Raw genomic sequence first — 15,127 nt, forward strand, 5'->3', positions numbered from 1 at the left:
CTCAGTAAAGGTTGGGAAACAATTTCTTAGGCCACACCCCCAAATATGCTTACATCAAATCAACATTCAACTTTACATCTTAGAGCTGGAAAATATGCAGCCAAATCATCACATGCTTAAACCAGTCACTTAATGAAGACTTGTGCACAAAGTGTAGTAAATATATTTTCATTCATAGGTCTTTTGCCACTTGGTGTCATTTCCATTCAAATTCAAAATAAAACTTGAACTCAGTGGTTCTGAATTATTTTTCGCCATGCCCCCAACTAAGGGACAGAATTTTTTTCCACCCCTGAATTGAAATACTAGTGTGAACCTGATATTGAGCTATTTATTCGTACAAACTGGTCTATGAGTTGCTGGCACCAGCATTGTTCAACCCTGAATAAAGACACTTAGCAGACCTGCCAACCTTGAAGACATTTTATGCACATCCGCCGGGACCACTTTAACATTTATTTATTTTGTAAAAAGGCTACTAACATTTTAAAAGGATGTCAACAGCAGAAAATACATTTTGACGTGTAAAGTTGGCAATTATCTGCTCAGGGACTCTTTCAGCTGCTCATACATCTTCTGGTCCTGCAAAGTACACATATGACACATATGTACTATCGACTTCAAATGCTCAACTCGCTGAAGTGCTTTGCTTTGCAGTGGAACCCGTTTATGCCGACAACCCGTCTATGTGGAGCAAGTCATCAGGTCCATCGTGTTGTGACTATTACTAATAAGTGCCCGGTTAAAGTCGATGTTGGCGTAAAATTGGAGACCAATTAAAAAAAAAAAAATCGGTTCATTTATGTCAACGTGTTGTAGTACAGAGTTCTAAAAACCCAGAAAAGCCAAAGAAATGCCTATATTTGATACTCTACACCCTGTAACAGGAGTGTTCAAACTCTTTCCCTGGAGAGCTGCATGCTGAAGAATCATTTTGGTACAATCATTGATAAATAGAAGAAATCCACTGCAGACGTACTACATTCTGCCTCTTTAAAACTCAGTTTCTTTTGGGCATCACTTATGTCTTGAAAGACGGACATCCCTCGGTCTTTCTCCTCTGTTTGCCTGAATAGTTTCTGCTTTGTTCTGGCAACTTGCAGCATTTCCCTCATGCAGTTGTTGTTAGGCTTTATGTGCATTTTTTGAATTTGTAAGCAACATAAAAAAAGGAAAAACCGTGTTAGTGTTAATATTGATATGATAATATATTATACGCTACATAAGTCGTCACTGCACATTTATTGTACGCGTATTAACGATCATATTACGTTTATTGTCGTGGTTATTTCAAGTGTTTTATTTTGAAGACCAGGAAGTGTTTCCGTGCTGCGTGCCCACTACTTTATGCGAACTTTCGAGCAGGCGCCATGAAATACCAAATACTGTAGTCTTACATAACGTGTTCTTGACTTGAGTACTACACACAATTATCACTGTACTGTGAGTGTTTTAATTAATTGGACGGTAGTTTGCTAAAATCTGACGAAAAATTGAGAAACTTCAAAATAAAAGCTCCAGTACGCGTGTCAATAGAGGGCCGAAACACTGAAGGTTTTCTCTTCAACCAGTTTCTCCAGCAGGTGATTTAATTGATGAGCTCCTTCCCTCAAATTGAAGGAGGTGTTGATCACCCGCTTTAGTGACCAGCTGGAAGGAAAGCCTGCGGTGTCTCGGCCCTCCATGGCACGAGTTTGACACCCCTGCTCTAGAGACCAAGCAGTATTGCTGATATTCATTCAAGTTTTACTTCAAAACGTTCGATGATTCAATGCTTTGCCTTTATTTTGTTAACTATAATCAGAAAAGACAACCAAGATTTTAGGCAAACACCAAATTTATTTGTGAATAACGTATAAATACATATCAAAGCAATATAAACAATCAAAAAATTCCCATTTATTACATACAACTGTTTGAGGAAAATAAAGTCTAATGCAAAAGCAAAAACTACAATTGACTCTCCATTAAAGCCCCCCCACCCCGAAAAAAGCCCTCCATGTCATCGTGTTGCATCGATCCCATACTTATATTACCCTTGGTATCAATGCAGTAGTCATCTATTCTAGAACCATGCAGACAAGGCGAGTCTGTAGTCTTGTTTTGAACTTCCGGGTTAATGGTATGTCCCGTTCTTTCAAAGTCACACAGAATCTGATGATCTTTTAAAGTTTTATGGCCAACCTTAACGCCAATAATGTGCCCAGTTACAACGCAGAACACATTTCAGCTCGCACACTTGTCTCCTCCTCGCTCTCTCCCACAACAACACTTCCTCTCTATCCACCATTAGCATGAACAACGAGGTGCGTTCACGAACATCACAATTTCAGAAGATCACCAATACAACACCAACAGGTCCATATAGTGATACCTAGTGACCAGTGTAGAATGTCTTATATTTGTATTTTAGTTCATTGAGTAATTTTTATGCTTGAAAAATGCTTAATTTAGGCCAAAAATACATACAATTGGCTTAAACATGTTTTTTTCCTAGTAGGCCATATTTAACCATAAAACAGCATGATTTATTAATATATTTTTGAAAAACCATGATAAAGTGAAGCCGCAAAATTTGAAACGCAATTTTCCTAGTTATAAAATTTTAATACAAATAAAAATTGCTCAAACAGCATTTTCTCATCTCTCTCGTTTATTGTCAAGTGGCATAATAAGCTGTAAATCAATATTTCGGTTGCAAATATAACCAACCTTCTGTCTTACATCCATGGTGTGCATCACTTTCATCTGTTGCTTCTGTGCAGCAGCATCCACTCACACGGTACATAATTAACTTGTGTATTTACAGTGGTGTGTAAAAGTGCTTTCTCCCTTTCTGATGTCTTATTTTGTGTGCACGTTTGACACACACAAATGTTTCAGATCAAACCAATTTAAATATTAGTCAACAACAACACAAGTGAACCTAAAATGCAATTTTTAAATGAAACTTTTTATTATTAAGGGAGAAAAAAAAATCTTACATGGCCCTGTGTGAAAAAGTGATTGCCCCCCTGTTAAAAAATAGCTTAACTGAGATGAATTGAGATCTATCAGTTTGGAAAAGGTTATAAAGCCATTTCTAAAGCTTTGGGACTCCAGCAAACCACAGTGAGAGCCATTATCCACAAATGGCAAAAACATGGAACAGTGGTGAACCTTCCCAGGAGTGGCCGGCCAACCAAAATTACCCCAAGAGCACAGTGACAACTCATCCAAGAGGTTACCAAAGACCCCACAACAACATCCAGAGAACTGCAGGCATCACTTCCCTCAGTTAAGGTCAGTGTTCATGACTCCACCATAAGAAAGACACTGGACAAAAACAGCCTTCATGGCAGAGTTCCAAGACCAAAACCACTGCTAAACAAAAAGAACATTAAGGCCCATCTCAACTTTGCCAGAAAACATCTTGATGATCCCCAAGACCTTTGGGAAAATACTCTGTGGTCTGACGAGAAAAAACTTGAACTTTTTGGAATGTAAGTGTCCCATTACATCTGCCGTAAAAGGAACACCGCATTTCAGAAAAAGAACATCATACCAACGGTAAAATATGGTGGAGGTAGTGTGATGGTCTGGGATGATTTTGCTGCTTCACGACCTGGGAGACTTGCTGTGATAAATGGAACCATGAATTCTGCTGTCTACCACAAAATCCTGAAGTAGAATGTCCGGCCATCTATTTGTGACCTCAATCTGAAACCAACTTGGGTTCTGCAGCAGGACAATGATCCAAAACACACCAGCAAGTCCACCTCTGAATGGCTGAAGAAAAACAAAAGTAAAATATGGTGGTGGTAGTGTGATGGCCTGGGGCTGCTTTGCTGCTTCAGGACCTGGAAGACTTGCTGTGATAAATAGAACCATGAAAACTGGTCTCCGGCCATTTCTTAGTGACCTCATGCTGAAACAAACTTGGGTTCTGCAGCAGGACAATGATCCAAAACACACCAGCAAGTCCAGCTCTGAATGGCTGAAGAAAAACAAAATGAAGACTTTGGAGTGGCCTAGTCAAAGACCTGACCTGAATCCTATTGAGATACTGTGGCATGACCTTAAAAAGGCGCTTCATGCTGGAAAACCCTCCAATGTGACAACAATTCTGCAAAGATGAGTGGGCCGAAATTCCTCCACCGCGGTGTAAGAGACTCATTGCAAGTTATCGCAAATGCTTATTAGGTTTAGGGAGCGATCACTTTTCCACACAGGGCCATGTGGGTTTGGATTTTTTTTCCCTTTCTTAATTCTAAAAAGTTTCATTTAAAAACTGCATTGTGTGTTCAATTATGTTGTCATTGACTAATATTTCAATTTGTGTGATGATCTGAAACATGTAAGTGTGACAAACTTGCAAAAATAAATAAATCAGGAAGGGGGCAAACACTTTTTCACACCACTGTACTTGTGACATTCTTCTTGGGTGTGTCATGATTTTCTAACGTAAAACATTGGCTCAGTAAAGGTTGGGAAACAATTTCTTAGGCCACACCCCCAAATATGCTTACATCAAATCAACATTCAACTTTACATCTTAGAGCTGGAAAATATGCAGCCAAATCATCACATGCTTAAACCAGTCACTTAATGAAGACTTGTGCACAAAGTGTAGTAAATATATTTTCATTCATAGGTCTTTTGCCACTTGGTGTCATTTCCATTCAAATTCAAAATAAAACTTGAACTCAGTGGTTCTGAATTATTTTTCGCCATGCCCCCAACTAAGGGACAGAATTTTTTTCCACCCCTGAATTGAAATACTAGTGTGAACCTGATATTGAGCTATTTATTCGTACAAACTGGTCTATGAGTTGCTGGCACCAGCATTGTTCAACCCTGAATAAAGACACTTAGCAGACCTGCCAACCTTGAAGACATTTTATGCACATCCGCCGGGACCACTTTAACATTTATTTATTTTGTAAAAAGGCTACTAACATTTTAAAAGGATGTCAACAGCAGAAAATACATTTTGACGTGTAAAGTTGGCAATTATCTGCTCAGGGACTCTTTCAGCTGCTCATACATCTTCTGGTCCTGCAAAGTACACATATGACACATATGTACTATCGACTTCAAATGCTCAACTCGCTGAAGTGCTTTGCTTTGCAGTGGAACCCGTTTATGCCGACAACCCGTCTATGTGGAGCAAGTCATCAGGTCCATCGTGTTGTGACTATTACTAATAAGTGCCCGGTTAAAGTCGATGTTGGCGTAAAATTGGAGACCAATTAAAAAAAAAAAAATCGGTTCATTTATGTCAACGTGTTGTAGTACAGAGTTCTAAAAACCCAGAAAAGCCAAAGAAATGCCTATATTTGATACTCTACACCCTGTAACAGGAGTGTTCAAACTCTTTCCCTGGAGAGCTGCATGCTGAAGAATCAAAGGATGCGGGGACCACTTTTACATTTTTTTTTTAAACCAACCCATAGGTATGCTTAGACGTTTTTTATATTTACTAGAAAAACTTTTTATCCTTAGGTGACACTTTTTCTGTTGTTATTTTATATAAATATTTAAACTTTCTTCTTCTTTTCTCTTGCAATATGATGACTTTATTCTCATGATATTTTGACTTTATTATCATAATTTTATAACTTTTTCCCAACCTAATTTTCCCAAAATGGCAAATGTATTCTTTGTTTTGTTTGTTACTCATATTACGACTTTTTTCCTTTATTATTTCAACTTTAGCTATTTTTTAAAAATATTGTGGCTTCCATTCATTCACCCATCCATCCATTTTCTTCTGCTTATCCAGGTCCAGGTCACACCCCGATGAGGCCATCAGGACCACATCGTCTGCTATTTAAGATGAGATCCTAAGGCCCCCAAACTGGATTCCGACACATTGGCTGCACCTATAAATTCTGCCCATGAAAATTATGAACAGAATCGGTGACAAAGGGCAGTCTTAAGAGGCCAACGTTCACCGGAAACACGCTGGACTTACTGCTGGCAAACAGGCTCCTGCTCCGGTTGTACAGGACCGACTGGCACGTAGTAACGCGCCACCAATCCCGTACTCCCGGAGCACCCCCCACAGGACACCGCGATGGACACGGTCGAATTTCCAAGTCCACAAAGCACATGTAGACTGGTTGGGCCAACTCCCATGTACCCTCCAGTACCTTTGCATGGGTGTAGAGCTAGTCCTGTGTTCCACGACCAGGAAGAAAACCACATTGCACCTCCTGTAGCCGAGGTTCGACTAACGGTCGTACCTTTCTCTCCAGCACCTTGGAATAGACTTTCCTAGGGAGGCTGAGGAGTGTGATTCCCCTATAGTTAGAACACACCCTCTGACCACCACCCCGGACCAATCCAGAGGTACTGTTCCCGACTTCCATGCAATGTTGAAGAGATGTCTCAGCCAAAGACAGTCCCACAACATCCAGAGCCTTGAAGAACTGAGGGCGAAAGCCGTCCACACCCAGAGCTTTGCCACTGGGGAGTGTTTTGACTACCCCAGATACCTCAGCTACGGTGATGGAACTGTCCGCGTTCGAGTCCTCAGACTCTGCTTCTTCTATGAAAGGTATGTCAGTGGGATTGAGAAAGGCCTGAAAGTATTCCTTCTACTGTCCGACTATATCCTCAGTCGAGGTCAGCAGGCTTCGGTCCCCATTGTAAACAGCGTGGACCGGGCACTGCTTCCCCCTTCTGAGGCGTCCGACGGTTTGCCAGAACCTCTTCAAGGTCGACAAAAAGTCGTGCTCCATGGCCTCGCCAAACACCCAAGTTTTTGCCTCAACTACTGCCAAAGCGAGTGTGGCTTTACTCTTAATATTTCGTCTTTATTCTTCTTCTAAAAAAAAAAAACAATCTTGTGCAATCTCGTCGCGTGATACCCCTAATAATTACTGCGTTTTTACATTTTTGCCTTTTGCCTTTTTATTTGCTTGTTAACTGTATTTTTAGAATGTGCCAAGGGCCAAAAAAAAAAAAAAACAGCAGTGGGCCGTAAATGGCCCCTGGGCCACACTTTGTACAACCTTGCCCTGTGCCATGTCAACAAACAAAATACTTTATGACAAAAAACGGGTTCCACTGTACTGTAAATCACTTAGAAAATTCAGCCTCAATCAATCCCTTTGGACGCTAAAGGTGATGACTTCAGTAACTTTTCATCGCTTACCTTTTTTGGCACTGATGGTCGAACCTTTTTGAAGGCCTCTTCAAAATTGTTTTTGCCTACCCTGATATCTGTGACGAGGCCAGACGATATGTGACCTGTGAAACAATAAAAACAGCATCCAGTCTTCTTTTACTTGTGAAACATTCAGAGTTGCCATTAAGTTTGACTTCAAAGATCAAAAGAGTTACAAATAAAATGTACCTTTAGTAGCTCACTGATGTGTTTTTTGCTTGGGTTTACAAATTTGGTCATGGTCATGGTTTAATTCATTTTGAACAACTATACAAGTTACACTTGAGTACATCATACAAAACAGTTCACAAAAAGGAGGAGGAAGAAGCAAAGCCTATTTAATCCTATCCCTCTTCTGTATCCCATCAGTTGCAATTCATTTGTTCACCTCCTGTTTTCCAAATGTAGACTTGTTTGCAAAACATACAAACTTAACTTTGAACTATAATGGATTTGCTATCCTTACCTTTTAAGGTAAGACTGGCAGGATTGACATTACCAGAGGGAGATAGGGGGGTGCACTGGGACTTCAGGTAGGCCTTCAGGGCATTGACCGATGCTTCCCTCACTAACGCAGTCAGGTCAGCACCACTGTAGTGATAGATTACACACATTTTACTTACTTATTTGCTCTCAACAATGTTCTTCTCCTCGCTTCCATTGGGATTTTTTTCCGAAAAATCTAATTCATTACATTGTCCATTAATTAGCTCCATTTGGAATTCAAACCATTTTCCAAATGTTACTATCATTTTTTTTCCCCGTTTGATTAACGTGCGCACATCCTGTTTCACCCTCGGCCCACACCGTAGTTTGAGGAAATATCAGTGACTGGTGCCACAAGCGGAAACAAATATTGAGCAGAAATGGACAAAGAAAAGGGTATTTTGATTGGTAAATTTAGCTTCAAAGCCCTGGCAGAAGGCTCTCACAACAAGACCAAAAAGTTATTTGTACAGTATCGGACGTCACCGTGATTGGAATTGTCACGGACTTCGTCAACTTGCCAGAGAAGCAAGAGGTACTTTGCATTTCATTTGAGTGTCCCAACTAACGAGTGTGTGTGTTTTTTTGTTTTGTTTCTTTAGATGTAAGCTGTCCTCAGCTGATCTGCTTCGAACTGCGAGATAAACTTTGGGTATGAGCTGCTAGTTAACTATAATGGCTGAGGACAGCTATTTGGGGGCTGTCAGTGAAACATACATACATTATAGCAAGCAAATGTATCTTATTTATTATTTATTGTGTAAAACTATGACAGAACAACATCAAATTAAAAGCACGAAAATGAATACAGAGACACCATCCACCAGTACGAGCCTGGACTTGTTTTTCAGAGAGGTTGTGTACCGAACAAATATGCACATTAGCACTCAATAAGGTCATCAAATCTTACCTTTATGCATTCCCACATAGTATCAGCATTTAGCACCAAATATGAGGTGAAAGAAAAAGGGTAAAAATACAGTATAGTAGTAGCAGTAGTCGGTACAGCGTGGGACCCAGTTAGAACGGTTCAAGAACCGTTAAAGTGGGACAAAACACCACTCGCATTAAACATGCAAAAACTGGGGTATTTCAAAATGTATATTCTTTTTTTGAATAAAATAATGTAACATAATTCCAACACTGATATCCCTTTACATAAAATTTGATGTAGTTATCATGTCTGTTTATCAAATTGTTTACCACAAAGAGATTTACATACCTACTTCTACTATCTGGAACTAGGTGTAATTAATTACAAGTTAACTCTTGACAGAATGTGATTAATTGCAATTAAATATTTTAATTCATTGACAACTCTAATGTATACATTTCATGGCCTTTCTTTAAATAATTCAATGAATGATTACATCTTGACATTTATTTCATGGCATTTTTTTTCATAATTTAATGTAACCTCAAATTATTAAATTGAATTACTGTCCGCTAGTTTTTAAACTTTATACCCCGCGGCTTACATAGTGGTGCGGATAAGTTACTACTACTTAACTACTACTAATCGTTTAAATACTGTTCCGCTCAATATAACAGTCTGACTCATGGTGTCATCTTACAAAGAACACTAAACTCATCACACAGAAACTTAACACTCAAAAGGTATACCTAAGAAATATACAAACATGTACCACACGAAATTTTACAAAGATGAGGCCAAAATTCCTTCACAGCGCTGTGAGAGACTGTTGCCGCTTAGGGTGGCCCAAAAAGTTATTAGGTTTATGGTCCAATTACTTTTTTCCCCCTTAATAATAAAACATTTAATTTAAAAACTGCCTTTTGTGTTCAGTTGTATTGTCATTGACTAATATTGAAATTTGTTTGATGATCTGAAACATTTAAAAATGTGACAAACATGCAAAAAAAAAAAAAGAAGTTAGGAAGGGGGCTGCAGATTTTTCTTGAAATATATATATAACTTATAAGCACATTGCTTTACTTGGACTGCCCTTGATGAAGAGTTGATGTTTTTGAGACTTACGTGAAGCAGTCACATCGTTCATCATAGGCAATCTCTTCCAGACTGACATCTTTCTCCAGCTGAGGTTTGGTTCCGTCCTACAACAAATGCAGGTTGAAATGAACAGCGACTTCATGCTAGTCCACTACAGGAAGGAGTTCTGTAGGTACTGCTTTCAGGCTTTTTTTTTAAAAGTCATGTTTACAGTTTTTTTTTTTCATTTTTGTTTCGCTTTACAGTACAATGGAACTCGTTTATGTAGACGCCCCTCAGACTGTCTGACTGATGTCAGACTGTCTGACTGAGGTCAGCAGTTAAGCAGTTGTCGATGTAACCAAAATCAAAACCGAAAATAGTCGTTGTCAACTGGGATAGGCTCCAGCATACCCGCCACCCTAGTGAGGACAAGTGGTATAGAAAATGGATGGATGGAAAATAGTCATTGCATTTACTTGCGACGTTGTTGTCCAGAGACATAAGAATGGGTGTCTTCGACTATTCGACGATTCAGAAGAGTGATTCGACTATCAACCCCATAGTAGAATCTTATGAAAATGTCATGTGATCAAGATCGTAGCATTCTGACTACATTGGCCATGGCCACGGTTCCTGCTGAGCATACATTTCAGTTTTACATAGAATCTCCTAGTTTGTTATATTTTGTAAATTCCGGTGTATAAGTGTTAAAGGTTTTCTTACAATATCAAGTACCAATATATGTACATGCTCTATTTTATTATCTGAAGTTGACCAACATTCAAGCATCACTGTGATTCTCTGTTTATTCTGTAGAAGTAGAAAAGTACCGAGAGGAAGCGGTTGAGATAAAGAAGCACCTGGTGTGCGAGGCACGATCAAGGCTGTCCCCCACACATGCGTGGGCTCAGGGCAGCTATAGGCAATTCAAGGACGAAAAGCACATTCCACAATCATGTGCTCACAGCCTCTTCCTTGACGGTCCACTACTGGTTAGTATGAGATTTAAGTTAACTTATTCAAAAGGATGCCCTGACTGTATAAAGTAACTTACAGTCTTACTGAGACACAGGTCTTATTGGAAATTTCAGTCGACTGTCCCTTGGACAATAAACGTGGTCCCTTGGACTTTAAACGACTGGCCAGACTGTATGAATGGTATTGTGAGTCAGTGTGTTCAGTAGTAAATAGATTCTCAGACCAATAAACAGAGAGTGGAAACCTGACGGAATCAACGCAAGCTCCTCAAGTTTATTAAAGTGGAGAACTATTGAATTCGAACTGCGTGGTCCAGCGAGCGGTGGGAAGGCCCCTTTAAAATGCTCCTCACGACGCCGACTGCAGTGAAAGTCGAGGGACGGACAGGGTGGATTCATCTGTCCCATTGCAAGCACTGTACCCTCACCGAGGTAGCCACAGGGAGACCTGACCCCGACGACACCACGACCGCTTCATCACGGTAAAACAAAGGTAAGACGCAGGACCTTGCACTGCTAAGCAGAGACGATACAGTGGTTTCTCATTGGACACGTGCTAGTAACCTCTGCCCCTGAGCGCTGCAACGATGAGCAACCTGCAGAAACTGGGGCTTGTCCTGGTGGCATTGTTCTTCACCACCACTCCTGTAATCACAACAAGAGCAGCCTCCGCCACATGTTCCACCTGGCCCAGGAACTTAAATTCCACACAATGCATAAGTCTTGCAGACCCCACAGCGACAATCAAGGTGTGTGCATCCTGCGACGATATTAAAACAATGACTTTCCCATGGTCGTCTATTCCCCTCAGTAATGGCTATACCGGCAATAAGTATATGACGTACGAGTGGTACCTTAATCTCTGGATCAAGGGATGGGGCACACTTGTAGCCGAAACTGGAGCCAATTGGTCTAGTTACGCTGATCAGTATGCTGATCAGTCCTCCGAAATCGCACCAAGTTAATAAAAAACGGTTTACACTTACATCTTACCATTAACACCACCAACCTCAAGTTAGCGGACTTATCAGTAGGGTACCCATGCCTGAGAATTTTTCTCTGGCCATATTTCACCAACTCGGTTATCTACGTAGAGGTATCCATTTTCTTATCGTCCGACATATCCCAGCCTAACGTTGTCCCAAGTCCCACACTAATCAAGACCCCCTATCAAGGCATTCCCAGCGAAGGTGTTGACGTATGACCAGATGGTGTACGTTGCAACAGGTACAGGCATATCTTATAACAATTGGGTAAAAGAAGCACAGCAGGCAGGACAGGAAGTGAGATCCGAATGCATTGTATGTATGAAGCCTAGACCAACCATGCTGTTAGTTCCAGCTGTCCATGGTAATCCTAGTTGTTCAGTCCAATTAAGTCACTACAAGTGTAATCAGCACATAACAGCCCCTAACTGTACACAATATATGCAAGCCTATCCTGTTATGTCTGTTCCCCAACAACCTCCAATATTACAGGTCCCCAAACGAGGCAATGATAGCTGTGTCAAGAGGACTGAATGCACAAGCAATGATAGGCTCATTCTGGCTCAGTTCACCCAATGAGTTAAACCCATTTACTTTGTCATATCAAGATGAGACTTGGTATATAGGTAAATCGTACCCAAAAAAAGCCAAAATCTCAAGTTTCAGCTTCACCGGATGAACGGTTTCTGAGATATCGCAACTTCATTTTTTCACTTTTTCGCGAAAATGGGCGTGGCTGCCAAATTTCAATTTGCATTTACTCAGCAACAATTGGTCCGATCTCAACAACCAATGTATCTCTGGAAAGGGGAAATCACAAGGAACCCAAATCTGGCATTTATTTTTGCATTTGAGTACATTTGGTAGGAATGACCTTTTGACTTATATTTTGACCTTGAAATTGATAATGAAGGACACGCCCAACCACAGTGACACCAATAGAAAATGTAGCCCTATATGTCCACTAAAACATATAAAAAATTTGTAGGGGTAATCTTTTTCATTTTGGAGCAAATTGGGATAGAAATAAGCCCTATCCCTCAGTCCCTGTTAAAACCCAGTGTAAAATGTACATAGTGAGCCTACATTATTTGCATTGCAGTTATACTGTCTGATAATTCCTTTATCTACAAGCTGCTATGTTATTTATGACCATCTGTATTAGTTCCTCTATTCTGTGCCTACGTTGTGATAGCAGTTGTGATAGCAACAAAATATTTTACATTTTTCCCATAATGCATTTGGTTTGAGCAAAGCATTTCATTGGAGGACAATCAGCATAGAAAATGGATGGATGGCGTGGCAATGCGGCCTCTGTCCACCAAAGTAGCCAAAGGAGCCCAGAGGGAGGCTGACATCATTGCAGCAGCGACTGTGTTGCTCAGACGCAATGCATTATGGGAAAACTGTAAAATAGTTTTTTTTTCCATTTCAAACTCGTATTCGTACATGTTTGTATATTTGACAGTTATACCTTTTTTGGAGTGTTAAGTTCCTGTGTGATGAGTTTAGTGTTCTTAGTAAGATGACAAGGTGATTCAGATTTTTATGTTGTTATTCGCTTATATATAATGACCTCCTGCGATGTCCAATAGGTTGACAAGCTCGATGTGAGTGCACTGATAGCTTGTGATTGGTTCCTGCTAAAGAAAGAGCTACTGTTTCTTCACTGACTCGTGCGCGGCACAGTATTTAAACAATTAGTACTAGTTCTGAGGTAAAGGAGATGACACGAGATTAGAATTTGCCATAAATTAGCCGCACTGCTGTATAAGCAGCAGGGTTCAAAGTCTAAGAAAAAAGTAGTGGCTCATACACCGGAATTTACGATACATAGCCTATTTTCATTTAAAATCAGCCTCATTCCTGTTCATAAAAAGCTGAAAATTAGGTGCGTATTTAAAAGAACACTTACTATGCATGATTAAAATCTCCCGCTACAGTTGCACAATCCAAAGAAGCTGAGGTGAAGTGATCGTTAAGTTGACCGTCAACATGGACGCACTTATTAGCTCATACTTTAAAATGATCCAAAGTGTGGAAGTATTTTGAAAAGGTTAAAGACCAGGTCAGGAAAGTGAAGTGTGACTTGTGTAAACAGCTTCTTATATATCACACAACAACTAACTAACTAATCTGGCATCATTTAAATCGGTAAGGCTGTTCGGCCAACTTAATTATATGGATCTTAACTAATTGGACGATTAGATGACTATGGGCAAAATGCAATGAATCAGATTCGACAATGAAACTCCTTAGCCGAAGACAGTCCTAATGACAAGTACTTACAACTACTATTACTACATCATCTACTTGAAAGCATCAGCATTTTTCGCATACTTTTGTAATGGTGAGCAGAATTGCATGGCGATCAGCAGGAGGTGGCAGACCCACATACAGCGTTTTGTCCAGACGACCCGGCCTCAGTATGGCAGGATCAATGATGTCTGCAGGGAGAAAACAGTTCTTTAGTGCTGTGAATAAATTCAATTCTTTTTCAAAGAGTGAATATAAGCCATATTTATAATGTTGTTCCGACTGTTCAACCACGTACCACACGCTATCCACCCATCCATCGATCCACTAGCTCAACCAAATTAGTGTAATTACTTTTGTGAGGTACTGTTGATGTTGAGTCAACTGGGGCCTTTAATTTTCCGCATTAAATTAAAGTCCTTTCCAGCTCAAATTAAATAGGAATTTGAATTACATTAAATCTTTGGGGGGAGGGCGGATGGAGTCATATCTGTCAGAGAAAGTGATACCATGGTTTTGGATTTCCATTTGGGATCTCACACAAAAAAACATTTAAATGTGGTACAAATTCCAAAAGAAACACTGAAGCAGGAGGGTTGATTATGAATACAATATATCCCCAGTGGGATACATGCATAAGCTTCTCTGTCTCTCACTCATGTGCTTGCTATTCTGGGATAACTGTAAACATTGAAAGCTTGGTGTGCATCATTTGGCGACATCTCCATCTTCGTATAAACGAGAGTACCTTTTTGTTTTGCCTTAGGAGGAACCTTGTAACTCGCCTCTTGCAAGATTCAGTTTACAAGACTTTATTTCTAGTTTAATTTTGTGTTGTATTGTACAGTGGAGCCAACAGCCTGTCTATGTCGACCAACTTATCAAGTCCTGGTCCATCGTGTTATTAATAAAAAGTGCCCGCTTAAGCTGTCGTCGACATTAAATAGCGGGCCAAAGGGATAATTTCGATGAAAAATGGTCCATTTATGTTGACGTGTTGTAGTATTGTTAACTTCATCATTATCACTAAGCATGAGAGTGAAATCACAATAGCGACCTAACTACTTTCTAATTACCGTACACAGGATTCAAGACAGCACACAGTCACTTCCTTCAGTGCAAAATAAAAGCGTAGCAGTATTAATCTGGATTCTACAGCAGCAAATACCAAAATGCATCCATTAACTTTGTTTTGTTTTTTTTTAGATTGTTAGCTACTGGTTAAAAGATTTACGCATGTACAATTCTCTCCCACAGCGCTAGGGGGCAGTGTTTTCCTGCGAGTGAGCAACCACAACTCTTGTCAACTGACTAT

The 15,127-nt window shown here is 40.0% G+C and overlaps 1 protein-coding gene across 8 annotated transcripts in view; it reads right to left on the reverse strand.

The window, feature by feature from the left end:
- Positions 1–1,656: 1,656 nt before the first annotated feature.
- The window catches only part of nvl (nuclear VCP like), a 43,159-nt gene continuing 29,688 nt past the window's right edge, over positions 1,657–15,127 (reverse strand). For 5 of the 8 annotated variants that reach the window (XM_054796911.1, XM_054796910.1, XM_054796913.1 and 2 more), the window contains exons 20-23: positions 13,897–14,003; positions 9,639–9,715; positions 7,620–7,744; positions 5,055–7,236 (exon numbers count right to left, since the gene is read on the reverse strand). In XM_054796911.1, coding sequence (XP_054652886.1) covers positions 7,085–7,236; positions 7,620–7,744; positions 9,639–9,715; positions 13,897–14,003 — 461 coding nt within the window. In that variant the 3' untranslated portion in view covers positions 5,055–7,084. The other 3 variants (XM_054796916.1, XM_054796914.1, XM_054796915.1) reach the window with 3 other exon arrangements.

Source organism: Dunckerocampus dactyliophorus, chromosome 13 (genome assembly GCF_027744805.1).
Source record: "Dunckerocampus dactyliophorus isolate RoL2022-P2 chromosome 13, RoL_Ddac_1.1, whole genome shotgun sequence".
Lineage (NCBI taxonomy): Eukaryota > Metazoa > Chordata > Actinopteri > Syngnathiformes > Syngnathidae > Dunckerocampus > Dunckerocampus dactyliophorus.